Source organism: the organism of the source record quoted next, unplaced genomic scaffold, assembly GCF_019419815.1.
Source record: "Pyrus x bretschneideri cultivar Hongxiangsu unplaced genomic scaffold, Pyrus_bretschneideri_v1 Contig19, whole genome shotgun sequence".
Taxonomy (NCBI): domain Eukaryota; kingdom Viridiplantae; phylum Streptophyta; class Magnoliopsida; order Rosales; family Rosaceae; genus Pyrus; species Pyrus x bretschneideri.
In genome coordinates, this window is record NW_025999490.1 from 5,650,401 (window position 1) to 5,676,059 (window position 25,659).

Here is a 25,659-nt window from a genome sequence, read left to right on the forward strand (position 1 = left end):
TTTGGCTGAGGGGTATTTGTGTCCACAAAATTTTGTCGAAGAGGGTTACCCCAACATGGGCCCCCGTCTTTGTATATATAAAAAAGAAGATACGCAAAAGATAGAGGACTACGTTTTCAGTCAAATGTCAAACATGTACAACAAAATTTTCTGCCTTTGACTTTGAGAGCAATGGTAGACTTTTCCTTACAACAAAATTGAAAAGTCATTTTCTCTCAACGAAATTTACAGATACTCTTCACCTTTCTTTTTCTAGAAAACGCATTAGAATTCAAATGGGGTTTGGAAGCGAAACCGTTGGTACTATTTTCGATTCCACCATGTTCGTCCTAATTTTGTTCAGCTTGCTTCTGTCACAGCATCATTGTGCTGAAGTTTATGAAATAACTCCGTCACAACCATTTTCACAGACACAAACCCTTGTCTCCCCCAGCCGCATTTTCGAATTGGGGTTCTTCACTCCTAATGGTTCGGTTAACAAGTACGTGGGGATATGGCACACGAACATATCTCCGAGGAAAGTTGTATGGGTTGCCAACAGAGAAAATCCTCTCGCAGCTTCAGATACCTTGGCTAATTTGACAATTAGCAGCAATGGGAATCTGGAGCTTGTAGATGGGAAGCAGAATTCTCTTTGGTCAACGAATATTTCGGTGCCATCTAATGGTTCAGCTGCAGAGCTATTGGACAGCGGAAATCTTGTCGTAAAAGATGACGATGTCGGAGCTGATCCATTGTGGCAGAGTTTTGATTATCCTAGTGACACACTTCTACCAAATATGGTGCTGCTGGGATTCGATAGCAAATCCGGAAAGCGAAGTTTACTGAAAGCCTGGAAAAGTGAGAGTGATCCATCAGCTGGCTTGTTCTTGGCTGGACTTTCACAGGACGTTCCATCACAAGTGTTCATTTGGATTAATGAATCGAAACCCTACTGGAGAAGTGGGGCATGGGATAAATCAAGTTTCATCGGGGTACCGGATATGAATAATCAATATCTAAGTGGATTCACTCTAAATGATGATGTGAACCAGGGAACAAAATCTTTTTCTTACAGGTTTTATGACAAAACGCTTTCATATCTTGGCGTCTCTTCGGACGGAGTACTGAGTCTTAAGCTTTCGGACAATGGCAGCAACTGGTGGCTTAACTGGGAGGCACCGGTGAATCCATGTGACATTTATGCAACATGTGGAGTTTATGGTGTCTGCAAAGGTTCTGAATCTCCAAATCCAAAGTGCGAGTGTTTGAAAGGGTTTGTACCAAAATCAAATGAGGAATGGAGCAACGGAAACAGGACTGGAGGGTGTGTGAGGCACACCGAATTGTTTTGTGATCAGAGTAACACAAGCAGGTCATTGGCTTCAGGAGGAAAACAAGATGGGTTTCGGAAGATGGTGGGATTAAAGCTACCAGATTTTCATGAGCTTATCGAAAATCTGGAGGCTGACGAGTGCAAGATACGATGCCTAAATAATTGTTCTTGTCAGGCTTATGCGCAAGTTAATAATATAGGGTGTTTGGTCTGGTCCAGTGACCTTATTGATATACAAGAGTTTCCCTCTGACGGGAACGATCTTTATATTCGCCTAGCAAATGGAGAATTAGGTAAACAAATGAGAATTATTTCCTGCAGAATTATAATTAGAAGTATCTTTTATTTTCTGTCTCATACTTTATTCATTGCAATTTATAAATTCATTTGTTTTTCAGACGAAGGAAAGCCAGTAAAGCTAATTGCCAGCCTCACTGCTGTTGGTTTTATCAGTATCTTGAGTGCCATAGCGTTCGGTGTTCAGAGACTGCGCCATAAAAAAACAGGTAAGAGAATAACATAGAGTTATAGCAGCTGATGCATTATTCAAATTAGTATACAACTTCCACACATAACTTCCCAAGAACATATTTCCTGATTGATATCCACTACTTGATAACCTTGTTGTGATGGTTATATTTTCGAAACAGGGAACACAAAAGAAAAAACGAAGTTAATGCAGTTGAATCATACAAGTGATGATTCAAGGGACAATCTTCAAGAATACATACGAAAACATGATCCATCGGAGCTATTCATCTATGATTTTGACAGCATAGTGAATGCCACAAGCAATTTCAGCACCATGAACAAACTCGGGGAAGGAGGTTTCGGCCCTGTTTACAAGGTGACTGTTTATTTATTTATTTCAATTCCAAAAGGAAAACATAGTGTATTTAACACCGGCTAGAAGCCTAAAACTACAAGACACAGACATAAATCGAATGTTTAATATGTAGGGTAAGCTACAAGAAGGAAAGGAAATAGCAGTAAAACGGCTATCTAGTAGCTCGGGGCAAGGCATAGAGGAGTTCAAGAATGAGATGCTGTTGATCTCCAAACTCCAACACAAAAATCTTGTTAGGATCATGGGCTGCTGCGTCAAAGACGATGAAAAGTTACTGATTTATGAGTTCATGCCTAACAGAAGCTTGGATACTCTTCTATTCGGTTAGTTTCACTGCCACTTTTTATGTTTGGATGAAAATTCTCTTTATTACATTTTTTTCTTTTGTCACCATAATTGGCAATTCTTTAGCTCTTTGTAATCCCCCACTACTTATGATTTTGTTACTATTATTGGTTGCACTTTTTATGGATATATTGATTAGATCCAAAGCGCAGAGCAGAGCTTGATTGGGCTAGACGCTTCAATATTATTCAGGGAGTTGCTAGAGGGCTTCTTTATCTCCACCACGATTCCCGTTTGAAGGTAATCCATAGAGATTTGAAGGTTAGTAACATTCTCTTGGATGAGAATATGAACCCAAAAATTTCAGATTTTGGATTGGCACGAATCATTGAAGCGACACAGAGTCTAGCAAACACTCACAAGGTTGTGGGAACACTGTAAGCGCATTATTTTCCTATTATTGGCACTTTTATTAAGACCAGAAACAGAGAAGACATTTTTTTCAGTTATTAATACAAATGAATTGCTTGTGCAGTGGCTATATGTCTCCCGAGTATGCCATGGGTGGGATATTTTCTGAAAAATCTGATGTCTATAGCTTTGGTGTCTTGCTATTGGAGATTATCGCCGGCAAAAAGAATACTAGCTTCTATTACAATGAAGAACAGCACGGATTTTTAGCTTATGTAAGCTAATCACTCAAAATTTTCATGTGGATTTGTGTTTTTTAAGATGCTAAACATGGCAGATTCTAACAATTGTAGGCAACATTCATAATATGAATTTTGTCAGGTTTGGCACTTATGGAATGAAGGCAGGGGACTGGACTTGCTGGATGAAGTATTGGCGGATTCATATTCGTCATCAGAAGTAACGAGATGCATGCATATCGGACTTCTTTGCGTACAGGACAAGTCTGAAGATAGGCCAACCATGCCGGACGTAGTTTTCACACTAAGTAGTGAGACGGATCTTCCACTACCTAAGCAGCCTATATTTTCTAATTTCCGAAACTCAGTCTATGATCCTCAACCCCAATATGACAATATTTTCTCTGCAAATGAAGCTACCATAACCGTGATCGAAGGTCGGTAAGCAATAGAACGTTGTTACATTACAATGCAAAGGATTTTTGTGATTGAACGTGTAAAGACAAGTAAGGTTACTGCATATGTAAAATTTCTGCATCTTGTAGACCGCAAATCTGCTATTTAATTACCACAGTGGTAGACTGAGTTGAAAGATGATCGAAATATTTTAAGGAATTCTTCTTCTGAACCTTATATATTTTCTGTTAGTCCTTCTAGAGATCGTAACCATCAAACCCTAATTTATGTATGGAGAATCTACCGCTTGAGCGGCAGAATACAGTAATACCACCGCTTGAGCGACAGAACACAGTTATACCACAGCTTGAGCGACAGAACTCAGTTACACCTCCGCTTGAGCGGCAGAGAATTACATTAAAGGTTGACGACACTAACCTGTCCAAGTCTTAATTCCGGATACTGCATTAGTGCATTAGTTAGGCTAAATTCAATATATATAACTCACTTAACTTATAATATTACACTGTCAAATGTTTGATGAAACTCACATAAGTTTCTTACATTTTCCACTATAAATACGAATGGATCATGCATGTGGAAATCACACTTGCATGGCAATGGCAAGCATGATATGAATCGACAAACAAAGAGATGACACTGCCCGCAATGCAGATTGCCTTTGACTTGTTTCTGTAACGATTTTGATCAAGGCGGATGCTTATCTCGGCTAATAAAATAAAATTGTCAAGATGTAAAATTTGAAACTACCAAAAAAAATCACGAACAAAAGCACTTTAATTCTTAAAAAACAACATTTAAACAGCAGTACAAACACATTGTAGCACCGGTAATGATCTACTTAATGTATCTTGTCCCGTTCACCGTTCATGGATTAGGCACCCCAACAATCATATTTACCCTATACATACATACATACGTACATACATACATACATACATACATACATACATACATATATATATATATATGATATTTTCGGTCTGCAGGAGATCCAACTGCTCTCAGTTCGCCACGTGAGTGAGAAACTAGTGGTAGCATTCTCATAATGAACGTTAGGTGTGTCCAGAAGGAACCAAAATCTATATCAAAGTCTTCTGCATGACTTTGACTGCATTAGTTGAAGTTTACCATCCACATACTATTGAGAAATTTATTTCATCTGAATTTTAGCCCAAAACAGTATTTCAATGTTTCAATGTTTGATCGTATTGCTTTTCAGGGAATTTTTAATCATTCAGATGCAAATTAGAACCGAAAGTAGTGTTAGTGCTATGAATTCCTCCATGTTCTTCCTATTCTTCTTCAGCTTGCTTCTTCTGTCACGGCACCATTGTGCCGAAGTTTACAAGATAAGTCCTGCACAACCATTATCAGAGGGACAAACTCTTGTCTCCTCCCGCCAGGTTTTCGAATTGGGATTCTTCAGTCCTAATAATAATTCCGGTAATAACACGTATGTGGGGATATGGCACAAGAGTATTTTTCCTCGAAAAGTTGTATGGGTGGCCAACAGAGAAAAGCCGATTGCAGCTTCAGACACCTTGGCTAGTTTGAGAATAAGCAGCAAGGGGAATCTGGAGCTTGTAGACGGAAAACAGAATCCTCTTTGGTCAACGAATATTTCGGTGCAATCTAATGGTTCAGCTGCAGCTCTTTTAGACACCGGAAACTTTGTTGTAAAAGATGATGACGTCGGAGCTGAACCGTTGTGGCAGAGTTTTGATTATCCTAGTGACACACTTCTACCAAGTATGCTGCTGGGGTTCGATAGCAAATCTGGAGAGACGAATTTCCTGACTTCCTGGAAAAGTGAGAGTGATCCATCGACGGGGATGTTCATGGTTGGATTGACACCACAGGTGCCATCACAGATTGTAGTTTGGATTAATGGATCAACTCTCTACTGGAGAACCGGGCCATGGGATAAATCAACGTTCATCGGGCTACCAGGTACAAATGATGCATATACAAGTGGATTCAGATTAGATGATAATGCAGAGGAAGGAACAAAGTATTATTCTTATAATTCTTATAATTACGGGGACATGTTGGCATACATAGACATCTCTTCAGACGGTACAATTAAGATTAAGTATTCTCAAAGTGGAGAGAACTGGATTCTTGACTTTGTATCACAAAATAATTCATGTGATCAGTATGCAGCATGCGGACCTTTTGGGGTTTGCAAACGTTCTGAATCTCCAACAACTCCAATATGCAAGTGTTTGAAAGGGTTTGTATCAAAGTCACACGAGGAATGGAGCAAAGGAAACAGGACAGGAGGGTGTGTGAGGCAAACCAAATTGTTTTGTGAGACTAATACAAGTCAGTCAGTCGCTTCGAGAAGAAATGAAGATGGGTTTTTGAAGATGTCGCAGTTAAAAGTACCAGATTTTCATGAATATATCCAGATCCCGATTTCAGATGCACCAAAATGCAGGACACAGTGCCTAAAAAATTGTTCTTGCCTGGCTTATGCATATGTTGATAACATAGGCTGTTTGGTCTGGTCCAAGGACCTTCTTGATATACAGGAATTTGCCTATGGCGGAGAAGATCTTTTTATTCGCCTGGACCACTCAGAACTTGGTAAATAATAACATTACTTGTACAGCTCCAATTAGCTAGGTATATGTTTTACACAACTTTTCTGTTACAAATACAATTTTTTCAGGTGAAGGAAAGCCAATAAAGTTAATTGCCAGCCTCACAGCAATTTGTTTGATTAGTATCTTGGGTGCCGTAGGGTTCGGTTTCCACAGGTTGCAAGCTAATAATAAAAAGGGTAAGAGAATGAGACGGATGTGATTGATATGAGCAAGCTAGCAAAAAATGCTTGGTTTGATCTGAATTTTTGTTAGTCTGCTGATCTGACTCGGTTTTTTGTTCTTCTGTTTTCCATATCAGGAAACGCCAAATTAACTGATACAATTGAGAACGGAAGAGACACTCTTCAAGAATATATTGGAAAGCATGATCCATCAGAGCTGTTCATCTATAATTTCGATAGCATAGTAATCGCAACGAACAATTTCAGTATCACAAACAAACTCGGGGAAGGAGGATTTGGCCCTGTTTACAAGGTGATTGCGCATTCATATTTTTCTCTATCTATACTATATTATCACAACAGCTACAAGCCTACAAGTATACAACTGCAAGATACAGATATGAATCTAATGATTAATCTTTCACCGGCCTCGTGTAGGGTAAGCTGCAAGAAGGGAAGGAAATAGCAGTAAAAAGACTATCTAGTAGCTCAGGGCAGGGCATGGAAGAGTTCAAGAATGAAGTGCTGTTGATCTCCAAACTCCAACATAAAAATCTTGTTAGGATCTTGGGTTGCTGCGTTAAAGATGACGAGAAGTTACTGATTTATGAGTTCATGCCAAACAGAAGCTTGGATACTCTTCTATTCAGTTAGTTCTTTCACTGGCACTCTTTATGTCTTGCTACAATTTCTTTTCGTTAGCTGTCGCGTTCTTTAACTAAGGTATTGGTAATCTCTGTTCTATTTGTTTTAAATTGTACATTTTTAATGGGTATTGTGATTAGATCCAACACAGAGAGCAGTGCTTGATTGGGGTAGACGCTTCAATATTATTCAGGGTGTCGCTAGAGGGCTTCTTTATCTCCATCGTGATTCCTGTTTGAGAGTAATACATAGAGATTTGAAAGTCAGTAACATTCTCTTGGATGAGAAAATGAACCCAAAAATTTCAGATTTTGGATTGTCACGAATCATTGAAGCAACACGGAGTCCAGCAAATACTCACAAGGTTGTGGGAACACTGTAAGCATCATTTCTGTGCCTCTTAATGGAAGAACATTTTTCTTAAGACAGTACACAAAGAAGAAATATTATAGCTAAATACTAATTAATGAATTGCTTGTCAGTGGTTATATGTCTCCGGAGTATGCCATGGGCGGAATGTTTTCTGAAAAATCTGATGTCTATAGCTTCGGCGTCTTGCTATTGGAGATTCTTAGGGGTAGGAAGAGTACCAGCTTCTATCACAACGAAGAACAGCTAGGCTTCCTATCTTATGTAAGCTCACACTCTAAATCTGATAAACTTTGAAATTATGAGCAGATCAGTTTAGAAATTGTGGCCAATATATATGAATTTTGTCAGGCATGGCACTTATGGAATGAAGGCAGGGGATTGGAATTTGTAGATGAAGTGTTGGCCGATTCTTATTCCTCATCAGAAGCAACGACATGCATGCATATCGGGCTTCTTTGTGTGCAGGACAAGGCTGCAGATAGGCCTAACATGCTGGATGTAGTTTTCGCGCTAAGTAATGAGAAGGATCTTCCACCACCTAAGCAGCCTATATTTACAAATTTCGAAAACCCATCAGTCTATGATCCTCACCCACATTACAACAACATTTTCTCTGTGGATAACGCTACCATAACAATGATTGCAGGACGATAAGCAATCCCATACCGTCGCATCACAATGCGACGAATTTCGACCATCTGTATGAGTAATTTCTCCACCGTATAACATCGTTGCCGACGACCCTCGCTGTGGTGGGGGTCGGAATAGAGCTTTTCATTTCGCTGTCTATTTCTTAGTTTTTACGTTAATTTTCTCCCCAGTTCTTCCTGATTCAACCAAAATGTTTCTACCCAAAGCCTATCTTCCCCAAATACTTTCAATTCGATTTGTAGTCAAATTTCAACGCAAATTTTTGCAATCTTTTGAGAGGGTGTGTAGAGCTTTGGTGGACTCATCGGCTCGGGTGTTTACAACACCACCTCCCTCTCTCTGTTTGCCTTCTATGGCACTGTCGTTTGGGGTGTTCCCACAGACTTCTTCCACTTCTAGCTGAGATTGGGGCGATCAAGACAGCTTTCGTGGTTGGCTTCCATGGAGTTGCTCGATTGGATTTGGCGTTGGCAGGAGGATTGGTTCTGGGTTGATCGGGAAAACTTTGAAGGCGATAGATGCTAGGGTCAAGAAACATCTTTTGTTTTGTCTCTAGTGTTGGGCTCTTTTGTTGAGCTTTGTTGGGCTTGTTGGGAGGTCCATTTGTGTGTCTGGTACTTTTTTGTATGTGGGCCTTTCTTTGTAATCTAGTGTGTGTTTGAAATAAAATTGTCTCATTTCTTTGCAAAAGGATTTATCCCAAAAAGACAAAAAAAGGTAGGGGGGCGAACCGCACTCTGAAATTTTGCCTGAGTTTACCACCGCGCCGATTTCAGCCCAAACTTCGCTTCATTTACAAGATAGCCACTGGGCTTAAGAACGGGTCTTCACTCTTTGGGCTGGATCTGGGCTTTTGACTCGGGGAGAGAGAGGGAAGGGCGACAGAAGGGTTGAGAGGGAGAGGTTCGCCGGGATTTCGGGTGAGGATTTTCGGGAGGGACATGGGGGTGGGTGTCCTGTGGTTGATGCATCGGTCAGAAGGTTGTTGGGGGAAGGAGAGGAGGGGGACAGAGGGACTGACGGATTGGAGAGAGATGGGAGCTACGGCTACGTGTCGACCATCGTAGAAAGGGTGGGGGATGGAAATGCACTTCGTCTTCCGTTTGCTTCCTGAAACCCTAAGCTCCGATCTCCCCTCCCAATTTCTTTCATTTTCAACTTTCCCGGGAAACAAACAGAAAATTCCAGAACCCTTCCTTTGCGAGTTCCTATTTCCCTACAATATGACCTCCCCCCGCTCGCTTACTGTAAATTCCCTAATCCCCCTTCCCAATTTCCTTCCTCTTCAACTTTCCGGAAAACAAACAGAAATTTTCCAGAACCCTTTCTTTGCGACTTCCTATTTCCCTATAATATCACCCTCTTTCTCTCCCAAAATCCCTAATTCCCACTTCAATTCCATATCTTTCCATCAAATTCACCGTAAAAGATCAGTCTTTCGCGTATGATTTATTTCTGGGTCCGGTTTTTGAGCCCTGGTGCTTCCGGTATTGCGTAACAAGGCGGAGGGCAATAGCGCAAGGGTTTGGAATTAGTTTATCGATCGTTGCGGTGGTTAAAAATGCTACCTTGGGGTGGATTGAGTTGTTGTCTGAGTGGAGCTGCTCTTTACCTTCTTGGCAGGAGCAGTGGCAGGTCAGTTTATTCTCTCTGTTTTTCGATATCAAATTAGCTTTACTGATGATCAAATTACACATTTCTAAGTTGTCAGTAACTTTTTTTTGTTGGTATGTTGAACTTTGGTGTTTTGTGATTACACAGGGATGCAGAGATTCTTAAATCTGCCACTCGGATTAATCAGTTAAAGGAATTGGGTATGCGCCTTGCTTCGAAACTGAAAGATTAGTTTTTGCTTCATTTTTTTTGTTTTGGTGCCTTGCTTGAATCAAATGCATTTTCATGTGGAACATTTGTTGGGAGAAGATTTATAGATTTATTTACTTTTCTGGTGCTAGCCGTTAGTTTGTTTGGATTTGTTCCCTGAAGTAGAGTTGATTTCTACTTTGACTTTTCAGCAAAATTGTTGGATTCTGAATGTAGATTGCCATTGGTGGTTGCGGTTTCGGGGAGAGTTAGCTCTGAAATCCCCATCAACTGTGAGTTCACTGTTTTACGAGGCGTAGTTGTGGAGGAAACAGTACACAAATCATAACTCTAAAGAACATATTTGGATGCTTTCGTTGGTTGTGTGTTCGTGTGATTGGTAATCAACTATATTGTTTATCTTCTTCAGGCAGAACAACATATTTTTGAAACACAGTGGTGCTGGCTCATGGATACAGGATTATGCTTTGATGCTTTCAATGAGTAAAGAAGTTCCCTGGTACTTGGTGAGAATTCTCTATCTACATGCCCCTTCTTGTGCTTATAGAGTAAATATTATTTTTAATTCACTTGGAGCTAAAATTTGACTAACTGGATATGATGGTGGTTCCTGGAATTTGTTTTTTTTTTTATCAGGATGATGGACCTGGTCGTGTGTTTGTGGTGGGAGCACGAGCTGCCACAGGATTTGTGTTGCCGGTTGCAAGTTAGGTATTTGAAGAGTTCGTACGTTGGACATTAGATTATCTCCAAGGCCTCAAGGTTTACTTAGTTTAGTAATTGTTATATAATTCTGAATGATTTGTTTTTCATTTCATGGAAATGACCTGTTATTTGATTTAACTGAGTAATTTAATGGAAATATATTGTCTATTTTTCCATACTTCGTTTTCTCTGCAACCAAACAGGGCCTGTGAGTTTTATTTTTTAAAGGATGTACTAAGGTTTTGGCTAAATTACCAGACCTAATTAGGAAAAGGAATTGCTAAATTAGATTTCTCAATCTCTTTTGTATGTTGTAGAAAGCTATTTAATTTATGCAGCTCTTGTACCAGTCTTTCTTTTTCGGCTTTATTTGATTTATTCTCATTTTTACTAAACTCATGTTTCCATTTCCTTTTTCTGTTTATCATACATAAGCTGCTACTACGCGCTTGAATGCATTTTATTAGTGGCGGGATGCGAAGAATGCTAGATATATGTGCAGGATTGCTTGATTAGTGTTAGGGTTTTAACAACTAATTGTTAGCAGCTAGAAGCTCTGGTTAGATGAATGCTAATCTGATTTTCCTTACCAGTTTCATAGTGTTTGTTCCCTGCTGTATACCTGCTGTACAGTTTCATTTCTGTTTCTTCATAACTCTCTTGGTCCTGGGATATATGCAGATTGAGTACAACGAATGTCCAGTGTTCTCTAACTGTTCGGGTATTTGTCATAGGTTGTGTAGTTCAAGAAATTTAACGTTTAGCAATTGGCGAGTTAGATGGAGCTGTTGGGCTTTACTATCTTTGTAGCAGCCTGCCTAACATTTTTTAGGCTCTACACTCTACCATCCAATTTAATGAAAAATTCAAAGATTGGACGATATTGATTGCAGAAATGAAAAAAAATACTATGATATTAGAAAGGTGAAAATAATTCTGTTAGAAGAAGCAGCTAGCATGATGGGTAATATTTTAAGTTTGTATTTTTAAAAGTTTTTGTTCTACATTTTTACTTCTGTCCTTTGTATGTTTGCAGTTAGATCAATGGGTTCAAACCCTTGAACTGAAATTTGTTTGACAGTCTTGAAAGTGTTTGGCTTTTTGGTGCTCTTTAATGTGCACTTTCTTTTGGCAATGGATACATTCTTCAACAGGAGTGTGTTATTCCGGTTTGTTACTTTGCTAAGGAAGCGAGTTGCTCTGTGCTAAAGGAGGATGGTGAGTTGAAATTCTCGGCCCTATTTAAGGTTATCAGATGCTATTCATTGTGATTTGCAAGGTTTTCCAAAATAACAACATTCAAAACAATGGGGTGGTTTCGCTTTTCACAAATTTACATTGGTTGTCATCTGTAAATGTTATACAATGCTGAGTTCCAAACTTTATCTCTGGCATTTTACTGCGTTTTAGATAGGATGCAGTTATGGCCGAATAGCTATGTAATTTTTTATCTTATTTTTTTCTTTCCATTATTAGGTGCACAGTACAGGGCAGACAAGCTTAGTGGGTTTCCTAAATGACGAGAAATTTTGGAATTGAAAACATGATGGGATTTTAGGAACTACCCATGGGCTGTAGTTTTCCCCATTTGTAATTAGCAATTTCTTTAATCATGTTAGTTTGATAGTGTTTCGTTGCTCAGAAAATTTAAGGATTTAAAATATCATGGGTTTGAGGTTTTAAGAAATACCCAAGTTCTATAGTTTAGTGCCTTTGTTCTTATTAGGATTCTTCAACTTTGATTTGGATCAATTTTGGGTCTGCAAGTTGTAATTGAGGTTAAAATTCAAAAGTTTTATAAATCTTTGATTGATTGATCAAGTTTACGGTATAGATGATGTAAGAATTTGTCGCCAAGGGTTTGAGAGAAGGGTGGTTTCACAGGAATTGAAGCTCTGGCTCTCGTTTGTGAGTTCCATAAATATTTGATTGTGCAAATATACAATGATTTGTATTTTATGTCGATGATCAAAATGTGATCATAATCAATATTTATATATAGATAGAGATGGAATAGGTATGAGTGGTTAATGAAATCTGTTCTGTTGTGTTTTTATTTCTACAGGAGAAGCAAGAAATTACAATTGAAAAAGCCATGTGTAATAAGCGGAAATGTATCACCATTGTGAAAGGGCTACACCTTTTGGGTGAGCTATCTGTTGTATTATATCCTTTGTCTTTCTATTTGGAGATTCTTATTTTAATCCTACCATAATAGGTAACTGCAATTTACTTTTGGATTTGATTCTTCACTGATGGGATGTTGTGGGGGCTTGATTTGGGGGAGATAGGGGAGGGGGTTGGTTGCAGAGAAAGGGTGAGGGCGGGAGCACGATTAGGGGGGACAGAAAGAGAGTTGATTGGGTGCTCGGTTTGAGGGTAGGGTTGAGGGAACAAGTGTGTTGGCTGCACGGAGAGGGTGGGGTTGAGGGATTGTATCTCTCCCTCTGTCACATCTCTTCTTCTTGCATTTACCCTTTCCTTCCATTTGGGATTGTGTTGGGGGTTTTGTTTGTAGCCTGTGATTCTACGTGTGGTTTAATTTGGTTTTGTTTTCTGTTTCAGGAGACCCTGGTTTTTTGTTTTTTGGGGCTTTTGTTTGCAGCCTCCAAAGCTGTCTGTGCTCACGCCTTATGATAGCAGTGGTGAGCTTCCCTTTCAAAGATTCATTCTTTCCAGTATTTAGGGATTATGAAGTGATTTCTCTGCTTAATTTGGAATTGGGGTTACTTTTTTCTTATAATAAAAATCTGTGTATGCCACCCAGAAGCTTCCCTTTCAAAGATTCCTTCTTTCCAGTAATTAGGGATTATGAAGTGATTTCTGTGCTTAATTTGGGATTGGGGTTACTCTTTTCTTATAACAAAAAACTGTGCATGCCACCTGGAACAGTAATTGGGTTTTGGGGTTTGTTGCAATGAAGGATTTAAGATTTTTCCCAATATAATTATGGTGTTTAGGTTTTTGAAACTCGGGCTTTTCCGATGTATTATGGTGTTTAATGTTTATTAGTATATTTTGGGTATTTAATCTTCGCTTTTCGATTACCAAGATGAAGTTTTTAATTAATTTTTGTTGATTTGATTTGTGATTTTTGTAAAAAATGAAGCAGAGTTCAAAGTCGAGAGGGAAAGAAAGCACAGATTCTGGTTCACAATTGAACAATCTGCAATTAAATTCAGAGATTGTTGGGTAAGCATTCGTTTTCTTCTATGTATAATCTATGTATAATTTCTTTGAGAGGTGATATTGGTTGGTGGTTTTACACGAGATGATGTCAAATTCATATTTGGACTAAGAAAATAATATGCATGTTTGCTAAAGTCATAGATTTGCTTTCGACTCCCGTCCAATTGATATTTCGTGCTGATCGAATTTTGTTTTTGTGTTTAATTTCAGGACTTCTAAGGTTGATTGCGACCTGGGTGATCAGAAAAAAAAAGGGAAAAGAAGTAACTTTCTGGAGGAGTGTCCGACAATACCAAACAAAAATCCAAAATTGCTCTTCAACCAGTGGGTTAAGTGTAAAGTCATTCAATCGGTTATTCAACTAGTTTTTTCAGAAACTTACTATTCCTGCCAGATGCTCAAATATTATGTCTTCTACGTTTTTGGTTTCCCTTTTTCAGTTTTCCCCCAAGTAGTGGGCTGACCACTTGAAACTATGAGTATAATACTGATAGCAGAGTACGATCTACAAATGAATGCTTTCTTATAGCATGCATATCCATATATAGCAAGCAAAATTTCACTTCATTAGTTCTTAGGTACTACACCGTCTTTTAAATTATTGTGTGAAAATTATTCATGTGGTTAAGGTTAGTGCATTCAAGTCCTGCAGTAACGCGCGGGTTTTTTACTAGTTTTTTGCTATTTCAGCTAGCCAAATGACATAAACTCCTACAACTGGTCAATTTATCATAAGCATCTCCAACACTTACGGTTATTTTAACAAAAAAAAAATTGAACTAGTTTATTAATTAAAATCCTCATCTTTTTATGTTTTATTATCATAATTAAAATCAGCCCACTATCTTTCTAGAAGCACCTCTCAAACTCTCTCTCTCTCGCGTGAGTTGTTAGGTTTGGACCGTTTGGTTAATAGACTAGCCGTAGTCTTAGTTTATCAGTATTGTATATTAATTAGTCAGGTTGTCAAAATTGGTTGCAGTCAGAGTTCGTGTAGAAGCTTCTTTCACTGTATAAAACACAGATGTCAACTTATATTATTTACTGAATGAAAGTAACCAGTTTTATAATCTCAGCTGTTGAAATAAAATGTCAACTGGAAATTTCCGTCACGGCTTATGCTGCTGAGATTCAATAGACGAATTTCTTGACTTCAGGGAAAGGTGAGAGTGATCTTTATTGGATTGACACCAGAGGTGCCATCACAAGCCGTAGTTTGGATTAGTGGATCGAAAACTCCCTGCCGGCGAACCAGGCCGTATCTGATCCTCAACCATAGTATGTGAATTTTCTCCCCATATGAAGCTACCGGATAAAAATGATTGTAGGACGGTAGGAAATTCTTGCATCACAATGCAATGACTTTCCGGTCATTCCAAAATGTGATACATAATTTGTCTCTTTATTAAGATTGCGCGGAATCCGCTAGAACGAAGTGAGATTGGTTAAAATTGACTGTTCTATCATTTCTTTGTTCATTAGTTAGATTAGTTAAAGTTCATTGTAAGCTGCTGGTTTTCGGGCAATTTGTTAGAAGCTTCTTTTTCATCGAAAACACAGATGTGAGCTTATTATCAGTTACTGAATGAGAATACAGAATTTTATGATCTCGGCTATTCAAACAAAATTAATTTCAAACTATCTAAGAAGAATCAGATTACGAAGATAAATAGCACTGGAAAACACTTGTTTGATGCATATTGTTGATGTTGTATTCGTCAGATGCATCTCCCTAATTCGCTAAAAAAACATCTTCTTAACGTTCTGATCCAATGCTATTGCACATTTAGTCAAATTGACTATATGGGTGAAGAAAACTATATTAATAACTGATTAACTGGTCATATAAGCAAATTTTTTATACGATTATCACATCTAGAAGCAGCCGAAGACAAGTTCAAAGTTCTCTCTGCAGGTGATTATTTTTTTGCTGCTCAATCACCTCCAAGGATTATCATCATTAATCAATTAATGGCCGCACCATCAATACCAAGTGTAACATTAAAGGTAGAGGAGCCTTCTCCACCTGAAGTTCTGCGGTCCATCTGCTACTGACGGAGTTTTTTCTTCTGAATTTTAGAACCGAAAGTGCTTTTAGTGCTATGAATTCCTCCATGTTCTTCCTATTCTTCTTAAGCTTGCTTCTGACGCAGCATTATTGTGCTGAGGTATATAACATAACTTCTTTGCAACCATTAGCGCAGGGACAAACTCTTGTCTCCCCCAGCCACGTTTTCGAATTGGGTTTCTTCAGTCCCAACAATTCCGAAAATAAGTACGTGGGAATATGGCACAAGAATATTTTTCCTCGCAAAGTTGTGTGGGTTGCCAACAGAGAAAAGCCTCTTGCAGTTGCAGACGCATTGGCTAGTTTAGCGATTAACAATGGGAAACTTGAGCTTGTAGATGGGAAACGGAAATCTATATGGTCAATCAATATTCCGGAGTCATCATATAGCTCAGCTGCAGTTCTTTTAGACACTGGAAACCTCGTTGTTGCGGATGATATGGGAGCTCAATTATGGAAGAGCTTTGATTATCCTGGTGACACATTTCTTCCTGGAATGTTGATTGGATTTGATAGTGAATCTGGAAAGCGGAATGTCTTGACTGCCTGGAAAAATTTGAACGATCCATCAAGAGGGTTATTCTTGGTTGAATTGGCACCACAGATCCCAGCTCAGATATTCCTTCGGATTAACGGGTCAACGCCCTACTGGAGAAGCGGTCCATGGGATAAATCAAAGTTCATAGGCATACCAGAAATGGATGATCAATATCTTAGTGGTCATATGGTGCTTGATTATGAGCAACAGGGAGCAGCGTCCTTTTTCTGTAGTAGTGCATATAACAAAAATTTGGTATATATGGATATCTCTTCGAACGGTAGACTAAAGACTATGGAATCGGAACATGGTGAGAACTGGCGTATTAACTGGGAGGCCCAAAAGACTCTATGCGACTATTACGGAACATGTGGACCTTTTGGGGTTTGCAAAGCTGCTGATTCTCTAACAGCTCCAATCTGCAAGTGTTTGAAAGGGTTCGTACCCAAGTCACTTGAGGAATGGAGTAAGGGAAACATGACAGGAGGGTGCGTGAGGAAAGCCAAATTGTTTTGTGAGAGTAACACAAGTCAGCCAGTTGCTTCAGGAGGAAAAGAAGATGGGTTTCAAAAAATAGAAAGCGTAAACCCACCAGATTTTCATGAGTATATTGTGAATATGGATTCCCAAGGCTGCGGGACGCAGTGCCAAAATAATTGTTCTTGCCTGGCTCATGCATATGTTACCAATATAGGTTGTTTAATCTGGTCCCAGGACCTTATAGATATTCAACAGTTTTCCACTGGTGGAGTAGATCTTTTTATTCGCCTAGCAGATGCCGAATTTGGTAAGTGATAGTATCCACTTGCACAACACTATTAAGCAATATACCTTCTTTTCTATCTTGTATAACAGTAATACAAATTCCTTATTTTCAGGTGAAGGAAAGCAAACAAAGTTAATTGTCAGCCTTACATCTATATGTTTTATCAGTATCGCTGCAGTAGTGTTCGGTTTGCGCAGGTTACATGCTAAACAAAAGGGTAAGATAATGAAATAGAGGCATGTAATCAATGTATTAACACGATCTTTGTGTTAACCAAATCAGTATAATTTCGTTTTTGTTTCTCTGACTCTGAACTTGGTTGTTACATTTGCAAAATCCGGAAACATCAAAGTAACAACAATGCGCATTGAATTGAATGACACGACTAAGAATTCAAGGGACACTCTCGAAGAACTTATAAGAAAACATGATCCATCAGAGCTTATAATCTATGATTTTGATAGCATATTAATTGCTACGAGCAATTTCAGCAACAACAACAAACTTGGGGGAGGAGGATTTGGCCCTGTTTACAAGGTGATTATTTTGATTATTTTGCTATTTCTAAAGGGAAATGTAGTATTACGACACTGGCCACAAGCCTACCACTGCAAGATACAGGCATGAATTCAGTGGTTAACTTTTCGTTCTTTTTAGGGAAAGCTACAAGAAGGGAAGGAAATAGCAGTAAAAAGACTGTCTAGTAGCTCGGGGCAAGGCATAGAAGAGTTCAAGAATGAAGTGATGTTGATCTCTAAACTCCAACATAAAAATCTTGTTAGGATCATGGGTTGCTGCATTAAAGATGACGAGAAGTTACTGATTTATGAGTTCATGCCAAACAGAAGCTTGGATACTCTTCTATTCGGTTAGTTTTCTTTCACCGGCATCTTTGTGTCTTGCTACAATTTCTCCTTGTTACCTATCATTCAATATCATCTGTTGGTTTCAGTATCTAGACCTCAAAATCGACTTTAATGTAATATATCAGACCAATCTATACACTGTACTTATGGATGGCATTATTGATTACATTTCCATTATGTGCACCGATCAGATCCAATGAGAAGAGCAGTGCTTGATTGGGCTAAACGCTTCAATATTATTCAAGGTGTCGCTAGAGGACTTCTTTATCTCCATCATGATTCCTGTTTGAAGGTAATACATAGAGATTTGAAGGTCAGTAATATTCTCTTGGATGAGAACATGAACCCAAAAATTTCAGATTTTGGACTGGCACGCATCGTTCGAGGGACGCATAATTTAGAAAACACTCAGAAGGTGGTGGGAACTCTGTAAGCATCATTTCTTCCTATTCTCATAATCGTTGTTCACCAACTAATGTTTAACACATAAATAGCACATAATTGTCAGTTAAGTAGTACTGAATTTGCCTGTGCAGTGGCTATATGTCTCCGGAGTACGCCATGAGAGGGATATTTTCTGAAAAATCCGATGTCTATAGCTTTGGGGTCTTGCTATTGGAGATTATCGCTGGCAGAAAGAATACCAGCTCCTTTTACAAGGAACAAGAGCTAGGTATCCTAGCTTATGTAAGTTCGTATACGAAAACTCAATACAGCAGTTCAGTCTAGCTATTGTAGCCAACATATATAACTTTTTTCAGGCATGGAACTTATGGAATGAAGGCAAGGGATTGGACTTTGTAGATGAAGTATTGGCAGATTCATATTCGGCATCAGAAGTGACGAGATGCATGCATATCGGGCTTCTTTGCGTGCAAAACAATGCTGCAGATAGGCCAACCATTGCAGATGTGGTTTTCATGCTAAGGAGTGAGACAGATCGTGCGCAGCCTAAGCAGCCTACATTCACCTACCAAAACTCTCTATCTGATATTCAACCACACCATAACCATGTTTGGTCTGCAAATGAAGTCACCATATCACTTCTCGAAGGACGATAGTAAAAGAATACGTGTTAAAAGAGAACATCCCCAGCTCATTGAAGTCCCTACTCAAATTTACAAGTCAAAAGTCAGAGCGCTGCACTATCTAGAATATCTAAATAAATATCTTAAGATTGTTGTCATGGAATGTTAGTGAAAAATCTAGAAACAAACCACACTTGTGGTTGGGGGAATATTTTTGCTCATCACCCTCAATTGCTGGCAATGCTCACCATCCTATTTATTACCATTAGATGAATTTAAATTTTGAGATTTGTGTAGTAGATAGGCACAAATCTCAAAATTTAACTCATCCAGTGATAAATAGGACTGTCGAGAATCCACCGGCTATTGATTGTATGCTTTCCTGGAAAAATTTAATTATTCGAGTGCGAATAAGAACCGAAACTACTGTTAATGCTTTGAATTTCTTCATGTTCTTCCGATTCTTCTTTAGCTTGATTCTTCTGTCGTGGCACCATTAGGCCGAAGTTTATGAGGTAAGTCCTTCACAACCATTATCAGGGGGACAAACTCTTAATTTCATTGACAACACTTAAAGGCTGGTTTGGTATTGCTGTGCTTTGAAAAAAAGCTGCTTCTGCTGTGCTGTGAGAATAAGCAGCTGTGAGCAGCAAAGTGTTTGGTAAACTTTTTTGTAAAAGTGCTTTTGAAAAAAAAAGCAGTATTATAGTGTTGGGTAAACTTTTATGTAAAACAGATGTGAAAAAAAACCAGTTTTTCAAAGCTGGGTTTTGCAGCTTCTTGTTTTTGGCTTTTTTTCACCCAAAACTGTAAAAAAAAACTGAAGCTGAATGTTTACCAAACACAAAAACAGCTCCCAGCTTTTTTCGGACGGTATGCTAAAGTTTATGTATTCGGCACGTGGAGAGAACTGGAATCTTGACTGGGTAGGACAAAAGAATTCATGTGAAAAATATGCAATATGTGGATGTTTTGGGTTTGTAAAGCTTCTGAATCTCCAACGACTCTGATCTGCAAGTGTTTGAAAAGGTTTGTGCCGAAGTCACATGAGGAATGGAGCAAAGGAAACAGGGGGTGCGTGAGGCAAAACAAAATTGTTTTGTGAGACTAATACAAGTCAGTCAGTTACTTCGAGAGGAAATAAAGACGGATTTTTGAAGATGGCGCGGTTAAAAGTACGATATTTTCATGAATATATCACGTCTTCGAATGCAGAATAGTGCAAAACACTGGCTTATGCATATGTCAATAATATAGGGTTTGGTCTGGTAAATTAGGTGGTGTTAATACTGACTGTTGTTCCATTTCTTTGTTCATTAGGTAGGTTAGTCAAAGTTCATTGCAAGCCGTTGTTTTTCTGGCAATTTGTTAGAAGCTTCTTTTTCATTGCAAAACGCAGATTTAAGCATATTATCAGTTACTGAATACAGAATTTTATAACCTTGGCTATTCAAATAAAATTACTTTCAAACTACTTACGAAGCAGCAGATTACAAAGACAAATAGAACTGGAAAACACGTTGTTTAATTTATATTGTTGATGTGGTATTCGTCAGATGCATCTCGCTAATTCACTAAAAAAAGCATCTTCGGTATTGTGACTGCATCTATACATACACATTTAGTCGAACTGACTTTATATGGGTGAAGATTACTATATTAGTAACTGATTAACTGGTCATATAAGCAAAATTTTTGTAGGATTATCACATCTAGGAGTAGCCGAAGACTAGTTCAAAGTTCACTCTGAAGGTGATTATTTTTTTTTTTACAGCTCAATCTCTTCCAAGGATTATCCTCGTTAATCAATTAATGGCTACATCATCAATACCAAGTGTAACGTTAAAGGTGGGCTCCAACCGGGGAGGGGCCTCCTCCTCCTGAACAATCAATTCGTTACAAGCCAGCGCATGATTTTGTAAGCATTGGTACAATTTTCTTCACAATGGAGTTTCTGCTGTTGTATCTATTAATATAAAGAAAGAAAGAGCGAACACAAATGCAGTTCACTAAGAAGTTCTGCGGTCCATCTGCTACTGACAGAGTTTTTCTTCTGAATTTTAGAACCGAAAGTGCTTTTAGTGCTATGAATTCCCCCATGTTCTTCCTATTCTTCTTAAGCTTGCTTCTGACACAGCATTATTGTGCTGAGGTATATAACATAACTTCTTTGCAACCATTAGCACAGGGACAAACTCTCGTCTCTCCCAGCCACATTTTCGAATTGGGTTTCTTCAACACTTCCGAAAATAAGTATGTGGGAATATGGCACAAGAATATTCTTCCTCGCACAGGGAAAAGCCTCTTGCAGTTGTCTGATGCATTGGCTAGTTTAGCGATGAACAATGGGAATCTTGAGCTTGTAGATGGGAAACAGAAATCCACATGGTCAATCAATATTCAGGAGTCATCTAATAGTTCAGCTGCAGTTCTTTTAGAGACTGGAAACTTCATTGTTGCAGATGATATAGGACATCACTTATGGAAGAGCTTTGATTGTCCTGATGACACACTTCTACCAGAAATGGCACTGCGATTTGATAGTGAATCTGGAAAGCGAAATGTCTTCACTGCCTGGAAAAGTTTGAATGATCCATCAAGAGGGTTATTCTCGGTTGAATTGGCACAACATATCCCAGCTCAGGGATTCATTTGGATGAACGGATCAACTCCCTACTGGAGAAGCGGTCCATGGGATAAAATCAAAGTTCATAGGCATACCCGGCATGGATGTTGAATATCCTAGTGGTTTTAAGGTGGTTGATTATGAGCAACAGGGAACAGAATCCTTTTCCATTAGTTTATATAACAAATTTCTGGCATTTTATTATATCTCTCCAAATGGTACGCTAAAGCTTATGTATTCGGAACAAGGTGAGAACTGGAGTATTAACCGGGAGGCCCCAAAGAATCCATGTGACTATTATGGAACATGTGGACCTTTTGGGGCTTGCAGAGCTTCTGATTCTCTGACAACTCCAATCTGCAAGTGTTTGAAGGGGTTCGTACTAGAGTCACTTGAGGAATGGAGTAAGGGAAACATGACAGGAGGATGCGTGAGGAAAACCAAATTGTTTTGTGGAGGTAACGCAAGTCAGCCAGTTGCTTCGAGAGGAAAAGAAGATGGGTTTAAAAAAATAGAAATGGTAAACCCACCAGATTTTCATGAGTATATTTTGAATATGGATCCTCGAGGCTGCAGGACGCAGTGCCAGAATAATTGGTCTTGCCTGGCTTATGCATATGTTAACAATATAGGTTGTTTGATCTGGTCCAAGGACCTTATTGATATTCAGCAGTTTTCCACTGGTGGAGTAGATCTTTTTATTCGCCTAGCAGACGTAGAATTCGGTAAGTGATAATATCCACTTGCACAACTCTAATAAGCAATATACCTTCTTTTCTGTCTTGTATATTTTTGTAATACGAATTCATTTTTTTTCAGGTGAAGGAAAGCAAACAAAGTTAACTGTCAGCCTTACATCTTTTGTTTTATCAGTATCGCAGCAGTAGTGTTCGGTTTGCACAGGTTGCGCGCTAAACAAAAGGGTAAGAAAATGAAATGGATGGACGTAATCAATGCATTAACACATGATCTCTGTATTAACCAAATCAGTATAACTTCATTGTTGTTTCTCTGACTCTGAATTTGGTTGTTATATTTGCAAAATCAGGAAACATCAAAGTAACGACAGTCCGCTTTGAATTGAATGGTAAGACTGAGAATTCAAGAGACGCTCTTCAAGAACTTATAAGAAAACATGATCCATCAGAGCTTATAATCTATGATTTTGATAGCATATTAATTGCTACCAGCAATTTCAGCATCAACAACAAACTTGGGGGAGGAGGATTTGGCCTGTTTACAAGGTGATTATTTTGCTATTTCTAAAGGGAAATGTTGTATTACGACACTGGCCACAAGCCTACCACTGCGAGACACAGGCATGGATTCAGTGATTAACTTTTCATTCTTTTTAGGGCAAGCTACAAGAAGGGAAGGAAATAGCAGTAAAAAGACTGTCTAGTAGCTCGGGGCAAGGCATAGAAGAGTTCAAGAATGAAGTGATGTTGATCTCTAAACTCCAACATAAAAATCTTGTTAGGATCATGGGTTGCTGCATTAAAGACGACGAGAAGTTGCTGATTTATGAGTTCATGCCAAACAGAAGCTTGGATATTCTTCTATTCGGTTAGTTTTCTTTCACCGGCCCTCTTTATGTCTTGCTACAATTTCTCCTTGTTACCTATCTTTCAAATTCATATGTTGGTTTCAGTATCTAGACCTGGAAATCGACTTCAATGTAATATATAAGAGCAATCTATACACTGTACTTATGAATGATATTATTGATTACATTTCCAATATGTGCATCGATCAGATCCAATGAGAAGAGCAGTGCTTGATTCGGCTAAACGCTTCAATATTATTCAAGGTGTCGCTAGAGGACTTCTTTATCTGCATCATGATTCCTGTTTGAAGGTAATACACAGAGATTTGAAGGTCAGTAATATTCTCTTGGATGAGAACATGAACCCGAAAATTTCAGATTTTGGACTGGCACGCATCGTTCAAGGGACGCATAATTTAGAAAACACTCAGAAGGTGGTGGGAACTCTGTAAGCATCATTTCTTCCTATTCTCATAATCGTCGTTCACCATCTAAAGTTTAACACATAAATAGCTCATAATTGTCAATTAAGTGGGACTGAATTTGCCTGTGCAGTGGCTATAAGTCTCCGAAGTATGCCATGGGCGAGATATTTTCTGAAAAATCTGATGTCTATAGCTTTGGGGTCTTGCTATTGGAGATTATCGCCGGCAGAAAGAATACCAGCTCCTTTTACAAGGAACAAGAGCTAGGTTTCCTAGCTTATGTAAGTTCCTCTATACGAAAACTCAATACAGCAGTTCAGTCTAGCAATTGTGGCCAACATATATAACTTTTTTCAGGCATTGAACTTATGGAATGAAGGCAAGGGATTGGACTTCGTAGATGAAGTATTGGCAGATTCATATTCGGCATCAGAAGTGACAAGATGCATGCATATCGGGCTTCTTTGCGTGCAAAACAATGCTGCAGATAGGCCAACCATTGCAGATGTGGTTTTCATGCTAAGGAGCGAGACAGATCGTGCGCAACCTAAGCAGCCTACATTCACCTTCCAAAACTCTCTATCTGATCTTCAACCACACTATAACCATGTTTGGTCTGCAAATGAAGCCACTATATCACTTCTCGAAGGACGATAGTAAAAGAGAACCAGCCCAGCTCGCTCAAGTCCCTACACAAATCTACAAGTCAAAGTCAGAGCACTATCTAGAATTGTCTAAATAAATATCTTAAGATTGTTGTAAGTGAATGTTAGTGAAAAATCTAGGAACAAACCACACTTGTGGTTGGGAGAAAATTTTTCTCACCACACATAGTTCAACACTTTATTTTTTTACTGTTAAATGAGTTTAAATTTTAAAATTTGTGTAGATAGACACAAATTTGAAAATTTAAACTTATTCAACAATAATAAATAAATGATAAATATTACAACCACATGAGAATGAATACACGCTGTGATTGTAAAATAATTAAGTAGGTCGATCGGTTGTAATTAGAATATTACTTGAACTTGTCTTGAAATAGTGGCTGGGTTGTGGTCAGCCATAGCACCGACCTAACAAAGTCGGCTAGCATCATCTGTACGATGGCGGCTATATGTAAGTGTAGGGAACAAGCAAGAGAGTGCTAGCTTGTAATGAAGTTGTGTTGCTCTTTCCCTTGTGAAGTAGTGTTATAATATATTATGGGCGTGTTTGTTTGCCTTCGTTAAAGTTCAGTAGACTGGATTGCTTTGCTAAGACTACTAATCCCGTGTTTGATGCAAGCTCGACTAAACTTAAATGAGACGAAGTTGGACTCGTTCCAACTAAGTGCTTCGCTAGGTCGTCCTAATCCTAGTGAGACCCCCCAAAAAGCATGGGATTCCTAATCCCGTCTCCAACATCGTTTGCAAGCCCTTGTCTGCAACTCCGACTCCCTTACCCATGCCCAGATCTTAAACCCACTGCCTAAATCTCAAAATCAACACCTAAAATTCAAAACAAAAAAATGCAAAACCCCCAGAATTAAGCACCTGCAGACGAATCTCCCACGCAAATTCAAAATAAAAAGGCAAAATCACCATAAAATTTCGAGATTTTCCTAGAAAATCAGTGAAGGTGGTGGGTGGAGAGCTCCGATAAATCCTATGTGCGAATCTCTGCATAAGGAAAAGAGGGGGAGAGTGGGCGAGGAAAAGTGGGAGAGGGGAGGGAGAAAGTGGGAGGAGGAAAATAGGGAGAGGTATTCGGAGAGGAAGAGAATTCTAGAAAATGGGGAAACAGGATAAAAGGAGGGAGAGGATAGGGAGAGACTGGCAGAGGAAAAGAGGAATGGGTTAAGATGATTTTAGAAAAAATAAAATAAAAAGATATTGGCTATTAGATAGAAAAATAATTTTAGAAACCAAACAAATGATAAATTATTAATAAATTATTAATAAATGTAGATTAAATAATATAATATTTGAATCTTTTAGTTATCCTGATTCTTAATCTGACATTGCACCAAACATTTCACTAAGTTAGTTTATCTTAATCTAGTCTAAGCCAATCTAGTTTAGTATTTAAAACTAGTCTAATCCGAGATAATCCGGTACAACAAACGCACCCTATAAGTGTAA

General features: G+C 38.6%; 2 protein-coding genes and 1 pseudogene across 2 annotated transcripts; all 3 read left to right on the forward strand.

The window, feature by feature from the left end:
• Positions 1-130: 130 nt before the first annotated feature.
• LOC103960806 lies at positions 131-14,240 on the forward strand. The gene is made up of 22 exons (XM_048582639.1): positions 131-1,608; positions 1,714-1,821; positions 1,966-2,162; positions 2,275-2,485; positions 2,647-2,884; positions 2,983-3,133; positions 3,240-3,539; positions 4,684-6,106; positions 6,192-6,302; positions 6,425-6,600; positions 6,726-6,936; positions 7,073-7,310; positions 7,415-7,565; positions 7,653-9,590; positions 9,717-9,769; positions 9,971-10,051; positions 10,189-10,285; positions 10,416-12,392; positions 12,550-12,631; positions 13,050-13,129; positions 13,597-13,676; positions 13,884-14,240. Exons 1-14 carry the CDS (start codon positions 276-278, stop codon positions 7,956-7,958), a joined length of 5,154 nt encoding a protein of 1,717 aa, XP_048438596.1. The 5' UTR covers positions 131-275; the 3' UTR covers positions 7,959-9,590; positions 9,717-9,769; positions 9,971-10,051; positions 10,189-10,285; positions 10,416-12,392; positions 12,550-12,631; positions 13,050-13,129; positions 13,597-13,676; positions 13,884-14,240.
• Positions 14,241-15,720: 1,480 nt separating this feature from the next.
• On the forward strand, positions 15,721-19,342 carry LOC103960900 (G-type lectin S-receptor-like serine/threonine-protein kinase At1g61480). The gene is made up of 7 exons (XM_048582372.1): positions 15,721-17,066; positions 17,158-17,262; positions 17,398-17,582; positions 17,703-17,913; positions 18,103-18,340; positions 18,448-18,598; positions 18,673-19,342. Exons 1-7 carry the CDS (start codon positions 15,776-15,778, stop codon positions 18,970-18,972), a joined length of 2,481 nt encoding a protein of 826 aa, XP_048438329.1. The 5' UTR covers positions 15,721-15,775; the 3' UTR covers positions 18,973-19,342.
• Positions 19,209-24,193, forward strand: LOC125476367 (annotated as a pseudogene).
• The last annotated feature ends 1,466 nt before the right edge of the window (positions 24,194-25,659 follow it).

What these genes read in the sequence shown, in the direction of transcription:
- LOC103960806 (XM_048582639.1), top strand. Translation starts at nt 276, where the DNA reads ATGGGGTTTGGAAGCGAAACCGTTGGTACTATTTTCGATTCCACCATG. An exon ending in CTTGGATACTCTTCTATTCA is followed by an intron (nt 6,937 to 7,072) that starts GTTAGTTCTTTC and finishes TATTGTGATTAG; the next exon opens with ATCCAACACAGAGAGCAGTG. An exon ending in CACAAGGTTGTGGGAACACT is followed by an intron (nt 7,311 to 7,414) that starts GTAAGCATCATT and finishes ATTGCTTGTCAG; the next exon opens with TGGTTATATGTCTCCGGAGT.
- LOC103960900 (XM_048582372.1), top strand. Translation starts at nt 15,776, where the DNA reads ATGAATTCCTCCATGTTCTTCCTATTCTTCTTAAGCTTGCTTCTGACG. An exon ending in GTTACATGCTAAACAAAAGG is followed by an intron (nt 17,263 to 17,397) that starts GTAAGATAATGA and finishes GAAACATCAAAG; the next exon opens with TAACAACAATGCGCATTGAA. An exon ending in CTTGGATACTCTTCTATTCG is followed by an intron (nt 17,914 to 18,102) that starts GTTAGTTTTCTT and finishes TGCACCGATCAG; the next exon opens with ATCCAATGAGAAGAGCAGTG.